The sequence below is a fragment of the Erythrolamprus reginae genome, chromosome 8 (assembly GCF_031021105.1).
Source record: "Erythrolamprus reginae isolate rEryReg1 chromosome 8, rEryReg1.hap1, whole genome shotgun sequence".
In the NCBI taxonomy this organism is placed as follows: domain Eukaryota; kingdom Metazoa; phylum Chordata; class Lepidosauria; order Squamata; family Dipsadidae; genus Erythrolamprus; species Erythrolamprus reginae.
Genome location: NC_091957.1, coordinates 37877158 through 37895254, shown reverse-complemented (window position 1 = coordinate 37895254; position 18097 = coordinate 37877158). Strand labels below are relative to the sequence as shown.

The following is an 18097-nucleotide window of genomic DNA, read 5'->3' as shown; positions in this document are numbered from 1 at the left end:
CAAGAAAAGTTGTAAAATGGGGCAAAACTCACTTAACAACTGCCTTGCTTAGCCACACAAATTTTGGGCTCAATTGTGGTCATAAGCCGAGGACTATCTGCAATGAGAATGGGACCCCCATGAAAAGGAGAGGAAACCTCTCTAAGGAAGAGGTGTGCACAGCGGAGGAGGAGAAACAGCGTACTTGTCGTTTACAAAGGAATACATGAGCAGCCGTTCCTCTATGAATTTCTTCCACTCTGGTTTCTCGTTCTGAAGGTCCCGGTAGTTGTCATTGGACACAATGATGCCGTCGGAATCGTAGGCCAGCTTCACTATGAAGCGGTCGTCGTAGCAGACAACACGTCTGCCTTGAACTCTCCGCGATGGGGTGAACACCAGGATTTTTTCCTTCTCCAATCTGTGCAAGATTTCTTGGTCTGCAAAATTGGATGAACACAGGAGTGTTAAGATCAAGTCCTTGCATTTATTACAGTTTGTCACTGTTGACAGTTATACATATATATAATACACATACACACACACACACGTACAGTGGTGGAGGAAAGTATTTAGTCAGACACCAATCGTGCAAGTTCTCCCACTTAAAAAGATGAGAGAGGCCTGTAATTGACATCATAAGTAGACCTCAACCATGAGAGACAACATGAGAAAGCACATCCAGAAAATCACATTGTCTGATTTTTAACAAATTTATTTCCAAATTATGGTGGAAAATAAGTATTTGGTCAATAACAAAAGTTCATCTCAATACTTTGTTATATATCCTTTTTTGGCAATGACAGAGGTCAAACATTTTCTGTAAGACTTCACAAGGTTGTCACGCACTGTTGCTGGTATGTTGGCCCATTCTCCCATGCAGATCTCCTCAAGAGCAGTGACGTTTTGGGGCTGTCACTGGGCAAGAAGCTGCTTACCAGACATTCATCTGGCTAACATCCTTAGTTTAGTCAGTTTCAGCACATTATTTTATCCCCTGGTCAGGGCTTAAAAAAAAACTTATCTGGAGAGAGTAACAATGAAAGAGCTTGCAAGCCAGTAAGAGCTGGGAACATTGTTAGAACCTGGTTAGGGCTGGAAAGAAAAATTCTGAGCAAGTAGAGCAATGAAAAAAAACCTGCAAAGACTTAGGGCTTGGAAAACATAAGAAAGGGGACAGAGCAATAGGCCTTATAATAAAAAAGAACAAGAAACCATACGTTAAGGGAAAGTAAAGAGGACAAATATTAAAGTAGAAGCTAAAGGTCGAGGTTGATTAGATAGAAAATCTGGATGACAAAGTTAGTTTTTTTCAGGGAAGGAAGAAGAATTTGACAAAAAGCTTTATTTGGAGTTATAAGCAACAAATTAAAAAATTAGTGATTGGTACTGTCTTTAAAGTGGATTTTACATCAACAGACTCCTAATATAAGTAACAGGTTGGGATACCCAGGAAAGGTACCAAAGGGGTGAAGAGGAAGTAGAAAGGGAGAGAAGAAGTGAGAGGTGGAGAGAGAGAGATAAAGAAAAAGAAGAAAGAGGAAGAGAGAGGTTTAGGAGGAATGAAGGGAAAGTAAGTAGGTAGGAGGAAAGAAGGAAGGAGGAAGGGGGGGTGCAAGAAAGGATAATTAAAGGGGCAGGCTGCGGCTGTTTAACTTTTTTTAATTAAACGGGTCTATGAATAAAGGGCAAAAATGTACAATTATGAACTTCGTGTGATGTATATAATACTGGAAGGTATATACATGTTGATTCTGTATTTGTGAAGGTGGAGAAAATAAAAAAAACTAAAAGAAAAGAAAAGAAAAAAAGAAAGAAAATGAGATGGGAAGCAAATCCCTTTCCTCAACTGTTCTCTGTTAAGCTCATCCTCTATCCCCATGATGGAGGACAAAGACCTGGGAGTCTGGGCCTTCCCCACTGCACTCTGCAGACCTCCCAAGCCCTCTGTGTGCTCCATTTTTTGCAAAATTGGGCCTGTTTTTCAGAGGTTTTAAGAGGCCTGCAAAATGCTCGTGGGGACAAAAAGTTTTTGTTACTTACCTCTTCACAATCTTGGTGTGTCTTATAGTCTGAAAAATACAGTAAATTGCCCTACTGGCACTCGGAGAGAAATATGTAGGATGGGTTGCGGTTTGGGAACTCAAAGGTTCGCCATCAGTGGCTAAGAACTACGACGCCTTCAACAGGATCTAAGCATAGCTCATAAAATTATCTGCTATAACGTCCTATCCGTCAATTCAGAGTCTTGGCAAGTGGTTCATATTTATGACCGTTGTAGTGCCTGGATTGCCCTACTGCTTTTGCAACCTTCTAACAAGCAAAGTCAATTGGGAAGCCAGATTCACTTAACAACCTCATTACTAACTTAACAACTGCAATGATTCACTTAACAACAATAACAAGAAACTCATAAAATGGGGCCAAAATCACTTTAAAATGTTTTACATAGCAACGTAACTTTTGGGCTCAATTGTGATTGTAAACCGAAAGCTGCCTGTATAAAGTGGAAATGATCTTAAACAAATTGAGCATACAATAAGGTAGAATACAAAATAAGTACCAATTAACTCATGTGGTTCAAAATATTCCTCAATGCAACATTAATATAGCCCATAAGATTTAAGTGGCCATGCACATTTTTTTCTATTATATTATGCATAAAAAGTATGCAAATACCCTCCATTATAATAGACAGAGTAACTGAGTCATCCTATTGGAGAAATACTAAACTTTGATCTTGTAAGTTATGCCAGTCCCCAAAATGGTTACCTGAAATTGGCGCATCTGGCCGACTCTGTTCTTTCCTCCAGGCTGGCACAAATACTGTTATATCTTTGTGAGCTTTTTCCAGAAACCAATCAACAGCTAGCTGAATCCCTCGACAGGAAAATCCTTCTTTATTTCCATGGCTGAAAATGAACAAAATAATTCAGAGAATTCTGATATATCTTAATGAAGATGGCTTAGATAAAAATGCAATACATAAGAGAAAGGTGGATAAGGTGGCAGGCCCGGGACAGAGGTTTATCCTCTGTCCTGGTGCTCCTTGACCTCTCAGCGGCTTTTGATACCATCGACCATGGTACCTTCTGCACCGACTGGAGGGGTGAAGCAGTGCAAGTGATGTGCCGGTGCCTGGAGGCTGTTAGGGTCTGGATGGCTGTCAACAGGTTCAAGCTCAACTCCAACAAGACGGAGTGGCTGTGGGTTCTGCCTCCCAAAGACACTTCCATCTGTCCGTCCATCACCCAGGCGGGGCAAAGTTTGACCCCCCTCAGTGAGTGTCCGCAACTTGGGTGTCCTCCTCGGTCAACCGACATTGGACCATCATCCTTCGGCTGTGGCGAGGGGAGCATTTGCCCAGGTCTGCCTGGCGCACCAGTTGCGGCCCTATTTGGACAGGGAGTCTCTACTCACAGTTGCTCAGGCCCTCATCACCTCAAGGTTTGACTACTGCAATGCTCTGAAAAGTGTTCGGAAATTACAAATTGTACAAGCTTTATTGACATGTTTTATTGATATGTTGTGAGCCACCCCTTGTCCACAGAGAAGGGCTGCATACAAATCCAATCAATCAATCAATCAATAAAAAAATACAAACTTCACTCTCGCCAATGAAGGGAAACATCTGTGTTCCAGAATAATGTTGCAGGATCCAATCCAAGTCAATCATTGGGACCCAAGGTTTGTCCTTCCAAGCTTTCAGACTCATGCTGGGGCCCATCTCAGATACCTTCTCTGTCTCTCGAATACAGGCCCATTCTGGAGAGAGAGAATTTCCAGGAGGATAAAAGAAGCCCAAAAACTTGGAAGAATAAATGTTTGGTCCAGATGATTGACTCAAGATTGGACTCTGCAAACTTCACTCTGTTTTCTTGCTGGATGGGGAATTCTGGGAGTTGAAGTACACTAGCCTTAAAAGGATGAAATGTCGCTGAGATCCATATAGTCCCCTCCGGTGACATCTCAGGCTGCCTAGACTTGGCTTCTTACCCAGGCCATCCGATAGGGTGGATGGGACACCAGTACCACCATCCTGTTTGTGAGATTTTATGTCTTCTGTGTTGTTGAGTTGCCACCTTGAGTTTATTTTGCAGGCTTTTTTAAAAAAAAGATGTTTTGATTCATTCTCTATATCTGTTTTTGCTATTTTATTGCTGTGAGTCACCCAGAGTCAGCTGGAGTTGAGTGGCATCCAAACGGAATAGATTTGTTTTTATAGCATGCCTGAATCAGAAGATTCTGGGAGGATTACTACTGTGCCAGAAACAGTTCGAGATGCACCAGCTCTAAATGTCTCTCCCACAATAGACACCTCCAGCAATCAACGAGGGCAGGAATCCCCAACTCACGGCCCATGGCGCACCAGAAAGGGGGCTGCCCAAGCGGGCAAAGTCCCATCATTTATTTATTTATTTATTTATTATTTGGATTTGTATGCCGCCCCTCTCCGAAGACTCGGGGGGGGCTCACAACAAGTGAAACAAATCATAAATAATGCAATTAATTAAAATATTTAGAAATTTTAAAAACCCCATAAACTAACAGACACACACACAAGCATACCATGTATAAATCATCTGTGCACGTGGGGGATGGGACCAACAGGTGAAACCAGGCTCCTTCTGGTCCACAGAAAAGCTTCTCTCCACAGAAATTGTACGTGTCTCAGGGACATATAAAAGGTGAGGGGTGCCTGAACTAGGGGTAACAGTTCAATGGGGCAGGGCCGCAGAAGGGGGCTGCGCAGACCCCCAGGGATAGGAAGTTCAATGTACAGGGATACAATAGAAAAGAACTCCCATTCGCTCTACATATCCCTGATCCCCACTGAGGAGGGCACTTTATGGGCATTTTTAGGATGTTCTCAGTGGATGAGAAGATTCAGACATTGCAAGATAGTCCTTGACTTACAACAGTTCATTTAGTAACTATTCAAAATTACAACAGCACTGAAAAAATGACTTATCCGTGTTTTTCATACTGACAACCATTGCAACATCCTCATGGGGAGGTGATCAAAATTCGACTGGCTTGCCAACTGACTAATATTTATGATGGTTGCAGTATCCTGGGGAGGGGGGGGTGTCATGTGATCACCTTTTGCGACCTTCTGACAAGCGAGGTCAATGAGGAAGCCAGATTCACTTCACAACTGTGTTACTAACGTAACAGTTGCATTGATTTGCTGAACCACTATGGCAGGAAAGGTCATAAATGGGGCAAAACTCACTTAACAATGGTCTCACTTAGCAACAGAAATCTAGGGCTCAAATGTGGCCCAGGACTACCTGCGTCTTCGGAGAGGGGCGGCATACAAATCTAATAAATAAATAAATTAATTAATAATAATAATAATAATAATAATAATAATAATAATAATAATAATAATAATAATCTGATGTTCCTGGGCATAGAAACCAAGGAATTCTGCAAAATTTGACATTTGGATTCATGGTTGTATACTCTTATCCACATTTGAAATAAACATTTATTTGGATGCTGATTTCTTTCAAGGATTTTTATGCAAGAAAAGAGGGCCACAAGTGCAACAAAAACAGCACAAAATTACAAACTACCTCATGGCCACGTTACTCCCATCTATTACGATCGGCCTCAAGTTGTCAGAACTGTCCACGACATCGTCCTCCAGGGAGAGCTCGGGGCTGGCCACCTCTTTGGCAGCCGTCCCACCTACGGGAGCAGGGCTACTTCCAAGGCTAGCCGGCCCTTCGTTCTCCGCCTTGTTGCCAAGCCTCACCAGTTCAGCCAAAATGTCGTTGATGAGAGCATCCGCCCCCAACTTGTTTAACACGGCTTGAATCTGATCCCCCGTGTAACCCAGTTTTAGAGCGAAATCAATTTTCGCTTGATATTCTTTGTCTGAGTTCATTTTGCCCTCTTCCAGTTTCAAATCCTGAAGAAGGCAGCTCTGGGAGAAGCTGGGCTGATCCAAGCAAGGAGAGCGGCACAGCTGCCGGTGGGGCTTGTGGGGGAGAGCAGCGTCCCCCTCCTCTCTGAGCAGGGGGCTCTTGCTGGAGCTGATCCTGGCGCACGGCTGCTCGTTGTCGCTCTCGGAGCTGGTCCATTCTTCGGATTCCGTGCTGCCGTCCCCGCCGTCATGCTCAACCACCGTCCTCTTGTTTTGGGGGTGCCTCTTCTCCATTTTCAGCCTTTCCACCATAGACCAGGCCGTCATCACGTTGACCTTCTGGTGCGATGCCCTCAAATTGCTCTCAGGGCCAAAAGTGCTCGGAACGGGTGCACCGCTGCATCATCTTGCGGCTTGCAAGTCTTGATTTGTGAGGGTCACGAAAACAATTACACAACTTTTTGGCAAGGAGGGAAGAAAAATAAAAGGAAAAAAATGAAATTAGTGACAAGTAACAATCTGTCAGAATAAGAAAAGTAAATTAGATCTCAAATCCAGATAAACTAAAAGAACCGCTTGTGCAGAAAGGATTTGTGAGAGAAACAGAGTTAGAACCCCATTTATGATTATCTCTGCTTGAGAAATCAATACTTCTTGGACAGATCAGACAATAGGATCCAAAATTGGTTAACTGTAGGCCAGATTCATACCTCATATTATGCTAAAGAAGAAGTGCATAAGTTTAGTAGCAGCAAAAGCCGTACCAGTTTTAAACAGTGTATTTGATGATGCCATGCTACAAAGATGAGAAGAACCGTTGCACTTACCTGAACGGTCTTCTCGCTGCACTGCGAGGAGAGTCCAACATGGGTTAATCTTCAGCCAAGCTGGAAGGGACTGAGTTAAAAATTAGCATAATTTACTGGTCCAACCCCCATGCTGCCCTTCCCGGGTCAGTCTTATAATAAAACGAAGTCATAGTGATAGTAAACCAAAGAACTTTATTAATCAACTTAACTTGAAAAAACTCAAACTATGACAACCCTGAGACCCTGGGCCCAAACAGCCGGGTGGGTTTGGACTCTCCTCGCAGTGCAGCGAGAAGACCGTTCAGGTAAGTGCAACGGTTCTTCTCCACTTGCACTGCTTCGGAGAGTCCAACATGGGATATACCCAAGCTCAACATATTAGGGGGGGAAAGGCTGGACCAGGGGCGCAGTATCGGTGCAAACTCTCTGCAGTACTCTGCGTCCAAAGGCTGCTTCAGCAGAAGCGAAAGTGTCCAATCTGTAATGTTTAATGAATGTATTAGGCGTGGCCCACGTTGCCGCACGGCAAATATCGTCAATCGGGGCCTGCGTCGTCCATGCCGCTGAGGTGGCTGCGCTCCTTGTTGAGTGTGCCGTGATGCCTCTTGGTATTGGTGCAGATCGTGACTTGTATGCCGTGATAATGCAGGAACGAATCCAGCAACTAATTGTCTTGGGGGAGACCTTACTCCCCATAGATGCTGGAAAGTAGGAGACAAATAGGGCCTCCGTTTTCCTAAAGGTATTAGTCCGTCTAATATAAAGTTTGATGGCTCGTCGAACATCCAACTTGTGCCATCTTAGTTCCAGTGGGTGAGACCCTTGGGCACAAAAGTCTGGTAGCACAATGTCCTGAGATCTGTGAAAAACCGTGTTCACCTTAGGTAGGAAAGCAGGGTCTGGTCGGAGGACCACTCTGTTGGTGTGGAAGATGCATAAGTCCGATCGTACTGATAATGCTGAGAGCTCGGAGACCCTCCTTGCCGATGTGATTGCAGTGAGAAAGGCCGTCTTTAGTGATAACAGACGCAGCGGTATCTCCCTCAAGGGTTCAAAGGGAGGCTCCGTGAGGGCCTGTAACACCAGTGGCAAGTCCCATGTGGGAAAACGGTGTATAGTAGGAGGTCTGATGTTCGCTGCTCCCCTAATGAAATCCCGGATCCATGGGTGCTGGGAGATTGGAGTAGCAAAGTCCATCTTGAGTATTGTGGCAATAGCTGCCGTTTGTCTGCGAAGTGTATTCGGAGCCAATCCTTTATCCAGACCCGCTTGTAAAAACTCCAGAATCTGAATCACTGATGGTGACTGAGGGTCTTGATCCCGAGCCCTGCAGAAGGAGCAGTAAGCCTTCCAGGTAGCTTGGTAAATCCGTGTTGTGGAAGGACGGCGTGCTGCCTGTATGGTGGATATCACCTTATCTGGGATCCGTTCCTTCCTTAACCTCTCCCCCTCAAGTGCCACATGGCAAGACTCCACCACTGGGGGTCTGGGTGGCAAATTGACCCCTGCATCAGGACCACCTTGTGATGTGGAATGCACCAAGGGGGAGAAGTTGAAAGGTCCACGAGGTCCGCAAACCAAGGACGTCTGGGCCAGTGAGGAGCCACCAGGAGAATTTCTGCTTGCTCTTGTAATAGTTTGTGTATTACCCTCGGTATTAAGCAGATGGGGGGGAATGCATACAGCAGACCCCTTGGCCACGGGCAGGTTAGAGCATTGATCTGTTCCGCTCCTGGTGATGGGAACCTTGAGAAGAACCTTGGTAAGTGAGTGTTGTGGCAGGTGGCGAATAGGTCCACCTCCGGAGTCCCAAATCTGCGCACAATGTCCCGAAAGAGGTCTGAGCTCAGGCTCCACTCTGTCGGGTCGATAGTGGTCCGACTGAGCCAATCCGCCTGTATGTTGGAGGTGCCGGATATGTGCTCTGCTCGTAGAGATGCGAGATGTTGCTCTGCCCACCTGAACAGGGATTGAGATTCTCTCATCAGGCGGCCTGATTTCGTGCCGCCCTGATGGTTGATGTGTGCCCTGGTCGCCACATTGTCTGTAAGGATCAGTACATTTTGGCCCCTCACCAGATCTGTAAAGTGTCTTAGGGCCAGGTGGACCGCTCTGAGTTCCAAGTAATTGATGTTGGGGCATGTGAGGTCCTCTGGACTCCATAATCCTTGGGCCATTCCCACCTCGGAATGAGCTCCCCATCCTGAGAGACTCGCGTCCGTAGTTATCGTCACCTCCTGTTGTAGTAGGAACGGTGACCCCTGATGTAACGCTGACGACCTCCACCATGGGAGCGATCGGCGTACCTCTGGAGGAATTGACACCAATCTGGAAGAGTGGCTGGTCCGGTTCTGTTGAAACGGAATGAGGAACCACTGCAGTGGTCTGGCATGTAGCCTGGCCCAGGGAACAATGTCTATGCAGGATATGAGAACTCCCAACAGTTGGGACAGAAAAGCCAGTGTTACTGTACGGCTGCGCTGTAATTCTGTGATCAGCGCCCTGACCTTGACCTGGCGGTCTGACGATAGGAAGACCTTGCCCTCCATGGTGTCTATGTTGGTACCTAGGTGCGGTAGAAACCTGGTTGGTGTGAGATGACTCTTCTGGTAATTGATAGAGAACCCCGCCTCCGCCAAGGTCGCTATAGTCTCTGATAGGTCGCGTTGAGCCCGACTGCGGCTGCTGGACAGAATGATGATATCGTCCAGATACGCCATCAGTCGTAGAGGACGTGTCCTTAGCTCTGCGGTGAGAATGTCCAATAACTTTGTAAAAGTCCTGGGAGCTGATGATAGGCCAAAGGGCATGGCCTTGTACTGAAAATGGTGGTTTTCGAAACAAAACCGGAGGTATTTCCTGGAATCTGGATGCACTGGGACATGGAGGTATGCCTCTTTGAGGTCTATTGACGTCAGCCAGTCCCGTTGACGTATAGCAGCTAGTATAGTCCTTAGAGAGTGCATCTTGAACCTGCGGTATTTTATATACAGGTTCAACTGCTTCAGGTTGAGGATGAGGCGGCAACCCCCTGAAGCCTTGGGTACTATAAACACTATGGAATAGTACCCCTGCTTCTCCTGGTGTGGTGGAACCTTCTCGATGGCCTTGATTTGAAAGAGATGATGAATTTCTTGGTAGAGGAGGTTGCGCTTGTGATTGTTGGAAAGTACCGGACACTCCAGAAATCTGTTTGGAGGGTTCAGGGCAAACTCCAGGGTGAGTCCCTGAGTTATAGTGTTTATGGCCCAAGTGTCGGTGGACATAGATGCCCAGGAGGCGGTGAAGTGCTGCAGCCGCCCCCCTATGGGAACTATGGTGGCAAAGTCATTTGTTCCTTCTAAAGCCTCCTCTGTTGGAACCACGATAGGACCTCCTTGATTGCTGGAACTGCCTGTTCCGATCTCCAAAGTTACCCCTGTCCCCTCTGTAGGACAGTTGGGAGTAAGACCCCTGTGAATATGATCTTCCAGCCTGGGGTGCAGTGGAGGAAGATTCAGCTCGAAAGGGCTGGCGCCTAAAATACGGTGCAGTGCGCCTTTCCTGCCTTCTGTAAGATCTAGGCATGACTTTCTTCTTGTCCTTGTCCTCCACCAGGACCTTGTCAAGAGATTCTCCAAATAACTTTGACCCATCAAATGGGGCTGAGGCTAAACGACCTTTGGATTTGGCGTCAGCTTGCCAAGTCCGGAGCCAGAGTAGTCGTCGGGATGATTGGTTTGCTGCTAGAGCTCGTGAGGAGAAACGAGATGCGGACAGAGTGGCATCCGCTGAAAATTCCGCAGCAGCCAGCAACTTATTAAGGTCCTGTCTTAATCGACCCTCTTCAGGTCCCAGCTTCGAAAGCATTTCCTGGAGCCAAAGGACCGAAGCTCTGTTAAAAAATGAGGCTGCCGAAGCTGCCTTGAGGGCCCATGCCGACATTTGGTGAGCTTTTTTATTTATTCCCTCAGCCCTCCGGTCTTCCGGTTTTAGGCCGTCTGCCACATCGGAAGGGACTAATGCATTAGATACTAGTGCTGCAATTGGAGCATCAACTGATGGAAATTCAAGTAACTTCTCCAATTCCGGCTCAAATGCGTAAAACTTACGCTCAGAAGCTGTTGGACCCAGAGCAGCTGCTGGGTATTGCCAAGGCCTCTGCACGTTGTCCAGAAAAATTTTAGGGGCTGGTATCAGGTCAGCATCCCTTTGGATCTCCGTGAGTACTCTCGAGGCCGGAGGAGGGGCTGAGGCTGGATCTGTGGACTTCTCAGGGGTGCCCAAAGCCACAGTCAACTTTGCCTTATTGAGCAGTACACGAAAGATAGCGGGTCTAAAAAGGCCTGTATACACTGGTGGTTCTGGAGGTGCCCCTTCATCCTCAGACAGGCCATCATCTGGCTCTGATCCCTGTCCTCTGAACGCAGGGTCTTCAAGAAATGAATCATGCGCAGGTGACGGGGGGGCTGGTGCTGCCCAAATATTCCTCTGCAGAGAAGGAGGAGGAGGTTGCGGAGAGGGAGGTGGTGCACTTGTGTATTGTTGCACCCCAGCTGCTATGCCATGCGAATATGCTGAAGCGATCATATCCTGCAAGGCTGGTGGTAGGCGTTGCCAGGTATCTGGGGATGATCTGAGCCCCGCAGCTGTTGGGGTGAATGTGGCAGTAGGCAATGGTTGAGGTGCCATGTGCCATGCAGGAGAAACAGAGGGTGGCCTGGCAACTTCAGGCCTTATGGGTTCAGCCACCTGGGATGGGCCCCCGAACCTATCTGGAGACCAGTCCCTGTCTGTAGCCAAGCCACTTCCCTCTGGGAGCCTTGGGGGGGTCCCGGTTATTATGCCCCCGCTCTGACCTGGCACTGAAGAGACTGCTGTATTGCATTGCTTCTGAGCCTCAAGTTGCTCCTCCAATGCCTTAATTCGACGCTCGGCCTCTCTTAGTCCTGATGCTGATTGAGAGGTTTTTGACTTTGCCTTTGAGGAGTGAGTCTTCTCCTTGGCTTTTGCTGTTGAGGGCTCTGTTGTCCCCTGCTGTGGAAGATCAGCCATTGGGGAATTATTCGAAGCCTCCGCAACGCAAGGGTAAAGCAAAGAACTTTTTCTGTTGTTACACAAGTATTACCGAGCAAAAAATGGCCACCGCTGTTCATTTCCTGTATAAACAGGAAATCCGGTCTCTTTCCTGCCTCTCTAGGCCTCAAGCCGGAAACCGGCTGTTCCAAAATGGCGGCCCCCTGTGTGCCGCGCCATCTTCTAATGGCCGTTTCATCCCGTAGCCGTCTCAGGCGGCAAAAGGGAATCCTCGGATTCATTCCGATCTCGGGCGGCGTTTTTGGGCGGGAATTTCAAATTCCTGCTCGCCCTGGCCCAACGTGATATAAAAAAAAAAAAAACACCTTGCCCTGAGGTATGGCCACGCAGGCCGGGGACCTCTACTGATGGCGGTTTTCGGCGGGAGATTCGAATCTCCATTTTCTGAGTCCAAGGAAACCGCTCCAAGGATGGTATGGCCGCGCAGGCCAGGGACCTCCATCTCCGGTAACACCAGTTTTGGGAGCTGTACCCACGCAGGGAAGAGGCTCCGACCTGGGGAAGACAATCTAGGGCAATGCTCCACAGAGCAGGGGCCCCATCACCTCAAGGTGAGCTGCTCCATGATTCTGAAAAGGAAACAGAAAGGAGAAAAATACATTAAGCACATTGCATAATTAAAACAGATAAGTACACAATTAAAGTCACTTAAATCAATTAAAACCAAATAAAGTAAAAACCAAGTAAAACTACCCCTAGACTCTAAGAGTCCTAGGAGAGAAAACTCATGTGTCCCTACACTATGACTGAGTTTTTTAGACTGACCCGGGAAGGGCAGCATGGGGGTTGGACCAGTAAATTATGCTAATTTTTAACTCGGTCCCTTCCAGCTTGGCTGAAGATTAACCCATGTTGGACTCTCCGAAGCAGTGCAAGTGGAGAAAAGTAGCTTTAAAAGTGGTTCCCTCAAATAAAATCTACAAGTTTTTCTCTTACACTTATACAGATAGTGCTTGACTTGCATCCATTCAATTAGTGACTATTCAAAGTTATAATGGAAACAAAAACAGTGACTTACAACTGATCCTCACACTTACAAACATTGCAGTGTCCTCACAATCATGTGATCAAAAATTCAGGCGTTTGGCAACTGCCACGTATGTACAATGGCTGCAGCATCCGAAAGCCCGGAGATTTTCCTTTCTGACTTTCCCAAACAGTTTCCAACAAGCAAAATCAATGGGTAGAGCTGGGTTCACTTAATGACCACATTATTCACTAACAACAACAGTGATTCACTTAGCAATCGTGGAAAAAATTGTCATAAAATTGTTGTTCAACAACCAGTTTGCTTAACGGTGGAAACTAGGATCCTAATTGTTGTAAGTCATGGGCTCCCTGTACATGTACAGGCAGAAAATTGATACCCACAGATTCAAAAGAGGCGACATGAAACTTAGCAACATGGGAGCAGAATGTGACCTGTTACTGGGGAACAATAAAATCAGTATAAGGAGTTGTGATGTGATGCAGCCATGTCAATCAAGGTACTAAACCGTGACTTCACAAATCATAACTGGCATGATTCACATGCAACTAGTTTGCAACAGCAAAGGACAATGTTTGAATTCATGCTAAATTTAGGTAAAATTGATGTTCAACATGACCTGCCTTTAAGTTCATGCACTGAAATCAATGGGATGGAAAAAAGCTAGAGATATGAAAGCTAACATAAGAATATTAATTTCAAGAAATCTGCATTAAAGTGGGGATTCAACCTAAGGAATATAGTAGCATATAATAGGTACAAAAGAGCATTATGGCAGATAAACTCTTCCAAACATACATGCACCTCTTTTCATCTCTAAACAGTAGCCAACACAATGATATACACATCCATAAAGAAGAACTATAATTTATTGAATGTAATTCCTGCACACAAATAATTCCAAGTTTAAATCACGGATATTTTTGGCTGGAGGGATTAGGATTTGGTTGGAGGCTACTGCAAGAGCCGATAGGAGCAAGTAAGCGAATGAAGCAGTGATTCAAGAGTAGAAAAGTATCAGCACAGCGATAGTGACTCTTAGACACCAAGTGCCCGAACTGCGCACACGCACATGCCCAGGTTGAAAGGTGTGCGTATGCCCAAAGACCAGGTGGGGCCTCCCAGCACCAGCAGCGGGACAAGAGGTCAGGATCCTTTTCCTTTCATGAGCTTCTGTTTTGCCTTTTGCAAGGAAACAGAAGCTCACAGAGATCTGACCTGGGGCCACAGCATGTGTGCCAACAGAGAGGGTTCTGCATGCCACCTCTGCCATGCATGCCAGAGGTTGCGCATCACGGAGTTAGCGTATTCTCCCACCCCTTCTTAATGACTAGTTAATTTTTAACATTGTCCAGTGACCAAACCCCCTCCCCATATTTCATGTATCAGCTGAAGAAACTTACTGAAGGAGAAACAGATGCCCAGTCAGTATTCAGCAGCTGCACAAAGATAAAAATAAAAAGTAAATTACATGTTAGAGATCATTAGAAAAGGGATAGAAAAACAAAACTATTAATACTGTAATGTTTTTATGCAAGTATACGGTATGACCACATGAAATACTATGTACGCATTGTTTGCAGTAACTCAAGCAAATTGTAGACTAAGAATGCTTTAGCCAATATTAGAGGAGAAATTCCTTCAAAGAAATATATGATTTTGATTTCAGAAAATACATTAATAAGGTAGGTCACCATGGAGATATGGGAAACAATGCACAATGTGGGAAAAGCAGATTTTTCTCCATCCTCTATAATATTAATATCAGGAGCCGTTGAATGGTACTGCTAGAAGAGTCAAGGTAGCCAGCCCAAAGCTAACCAGTAGAATGACCATAATCCCTGATTATGAATTTTTGAAATTCATCTGAAACTATCAATGAGTACTAACCATTACCAGGGGTCTCTAAACTTGGCAACTTTTAAGACTTGTGGATTTCAACTCCCAGAATTCCTCAGCAGCCATGATGGCTGGAGAATTCTGGGAATTGAAGTACACAAGTCTTAAAGTTGCCAAATTTGGAGACCCCTGAATTATCCTTTCATACTAGTATGGTATTGTCTTTGGAAACTGGATTGAGAGATTCATATTTAAGTTTCCTGAAGTTTCTGCACATGTGCTGGGCATGGTTTTCCAGCCTAATGTTCCTTATAAGGAGTACTGTGAGATCCATATCATACAAAGAATGTCTAATGGAACTGTTATATTTAGCCGAATGAGGGCTGAGAAGACTTATTGAGACCCAATAATAGTCTTCTAATACTTAAGGGCCTGTAACGAAGAAGAGGGGATCTATTGATTCTCCATAGCACCTGAGGGAAGGACAAGGAGCAATGGTTAGAAGCTCGTCAGAGGGAGATTCAACGTGGAAATAAGGAGGAACTTTTTGACAGTGAGAGCAATTAATGAATGGAACAGCTTACATCCCAAAATTGTGGTAGTTCCATCACTGGGGGTTGGACTAAAATACCTCCAAGGTTCCTTCCTGCCCTATGAGTCTATGATTAAAATTTCAGTACATTTTAAATCACCACCTCCAGAAAAAACATGAGCAAAAAAGTGATGCTCAATTGTTATTTTGCTTGTGGTCTTTAAAGAGAGAGCTGGCCAGAGACTGATTAAATCTTCAATGACAGTTTTACAAAGCATTCATCAAAAATGGAAAATGAGCTCTACTAAATCTCCAGCATGTCACATTAACTGACATAAAGCTCCTTTTGAAATTCATCTGTCGTTGGAGAGGCTTAATACCTACTACTGTTCTCAAAGAAGTAAACAATGTCATGTCTGCCCTATGTGTTAAAAAACAATTCTCAACCATCTAGGCTAGCGCAAATGATGGTGACTGATTCTGGAAGTTGTAATTCAAAATTATGTAAACGGCATCAAATTGCTCACATGAAGGGGCAACCTTTGATGGCCGGCACTTGGGTTTGGGGCTACACATCCAAGCTCACGTCCCTGTTTTCTCTTGGGATGTGCTGTCATAGCTGGAAGCAACTTTCACATGCTGACTAGACCAACAGTTCACCCATCAATTGCCGGAGGTATATACTCCACTGTTCAGAGAGGACACTATCTGAAAAAGGAGAATATTCATAAGTCAGGGCTGAGCTTGGATGTTTCATTTCGCAAGCTAGGTGACATCGTCAGTACTAGTAAGGAGTAGGGTTTACTCTCAGTGTATATTCTAGTGGTTTGCCCTGTCAATGTGGATGGTTTTGGAGGTTCTTTGTTTGTGCTGTTTACTGTTAACTTGTTTGGAAGTTCCTTGATTGGGGTATTGTTTACTTCTTGATAGTTGTTCTAATGTTAATCTTGGTGTTATACCTTCCTTAGCCTACAACTTGTAGGAGATGACCAGGCTGACTCTTGAGGGAGGGGTCAAGCATGTCATCAGTCTGGAGTCCCTTCCTGCCCACAAGACATCTAAGATTCTTGAATTCCATTGACTTTTATCTATTGTCAATTTGCCTTGACAATTAATAGTTCAGATTTTTGTATGAAATAAACTTGAACTCATTTGAAAAACCTTGGTTCCTGGTTTCTCACGTCTGACATGACTGCTCTCAAACAGCCTACCAATCAGATGACTGGTCAATACACCCAGATTCAGGAAACCATACATGAAACCCACAAACTTATCTTATGTATATATCACACAGAGACTGAGAGGTAAATTCCACTTAATTTAATGGTAGGTATTTCTAGAACAAATATAGAACTGTGTCAAAAGCTAAAGTATCTAGAGTGGCTAAACTTATGAAGAATTTAAAGGAGGCAGAAAGAGACAGGAAGATGTTATGCAAATACAGATTATACATGAGATGTCCCTCATCAATTAATGATGTTCCTCCTCAATTAAGAACTGCAGTATTTGTTTATTTTTCTTTAATTTATTCAATTTGTATGTTAAAAAAATGTATTTGCTGAGAGCTTGTGCAATGGCCTGAAACTTTTTGATGTATGCAAGTTCAGCAACTACTCACCCCATAGCAGAGTTTTTAAAAATCTACTTTTCCCAAACTTTGAGGGCTGCTAAACAGTATCTTGAAAGGTTGAAATGTTAAGTAGAAACTAAGAAGGCTTCACCACAAATCTCCATATATGACCCGAAGCCAGTCTTTTGGGAAACTTCATTTTTCTGTGGTTACAATGATTTAGGTATCCCGTCCCTCAAGAAAAATAGGGAAATTGGTATGTTTACTGACATCTGTTTTGCAACCTGGGAATTATTTTGCAATGTGAAGTCCGTTCACTTTAAAGTTATGATGGCCCACGTGCTTTCTGAAACCGAAAACTAAAAGTAAAGTTTATCCTTTGTCTTGCACTCTTGCCCAGCTATGCAAATCAAGGGGAATTCTCAGCTTAGAATTTCCATATGAGTTACAGAAAGGAATCTGCTCTCTTCCGCCCCCCTTTCTTTTTTTTTACTTTAAGGGGTGGAGGGAAAGACACCAGTGTTGGAAACCTTCATTCTAACACAGATCAACAAGAAACATAACATTTCAGAACTGAAATTTAGTATAAAAAATAAATAGTAAGTACAGATGTTTTACTAGCAATTAAAGATCAAAACTGATTTACTGACATTTAACGCAAACCAGTTCGAAGCATAAATCAACTATTTCCCCCACCAAACTGAGAAATTGGGGGTTAGCTGTGGATTGAGGAGGACGCCCAAGTTGCAGACCCTCTCTGAGGGGGTCAATAACTCCCCCCCCCCAAGGTAATGGACGGACAGATGGAATTGTCCTTGGGAGGCAAAACCCACAGCCACTCCGTCTTGTCAAGGTTGAGTTTGAGTCTATTGGCACCCATCCACACCCTAACAGACTCCAGGCACCGACACATCATTTCCACCGCTTCACTGATTGAACATGGGGTGGAGATACCCTTGGATGATCTCACCCATAAGTAAAGGCAGGAGCCAATGGCAGGAGCCGAAAGGAGAAGACACCGAGCCTCTTGCCTGTGAGAGCGCACTTCACTTTGGAGAACAGAAGATCATCCCCACTGGCAATCCCGTGATCCAAATTCAGCGGAGGGGTGGACCCTCACAGTTGAGAGGAATGAGGGCTATAAAATGTATAGGCAATGTCCAGGGAGCACAGAGGCCTGAAGCACACTATTAAAACTGTCCATCCTGAAGTCCTGCCCACGGAGGGCAATGACTATAAAGTCAGGAATTGTAGCCAGCTCCTCATGGGTTATCTCCATGGAGGACAGGGATCCTACTAGAAATGTTCCTTGCACAGGCAGTTCGTCCCAGTGGACCAGCTAAGCTGCCTAATAAAACCTATATAACTTACCTGACTGGTGGAATGATAGTTAGAATGCTAAAAGGAGAGTCCAGTCTGCCCTAACTCA

At 45.0% G+C, this 18097-nt stretch overlaps 1 protein-coding gene across 3 annotated transcripts in view; it reads right to left on the bottom strand.

Moving 5' to 3' along the window:
- ZC3H12B (zinc finger CCCH-type containing 12B) overlaps positions 1–18097 on the bottom strand; it is a 44502-nt gene that overhangs the window by 8559 nt on the left and 17846 nt on the right. For all 3 annotated transcript variants that reach the window (XM_070759700.1, XM_070759699.1, XM_070759702.1), the window contains 4 exons: positions 14131–14166; positions 5562–6311; positions 2752–2891; positions 185–419 (listed from right to left, as the gene is read on the bottom strand). In XM_070759700.1, coding sequence (XP_070615801.1) covers positions 185–419; positions 2752–2891; positions 5562–6181 — 995 coding nt within the window. In that variant the 5' untranslated portion in view covers positions 6182–6311; positions 14131–14166. The remainder of the gene's footprint in view (positions 1–184; positions 420–2751; positions 2892–5561; positions 6312–14130; positions 14167–18097) is intronic.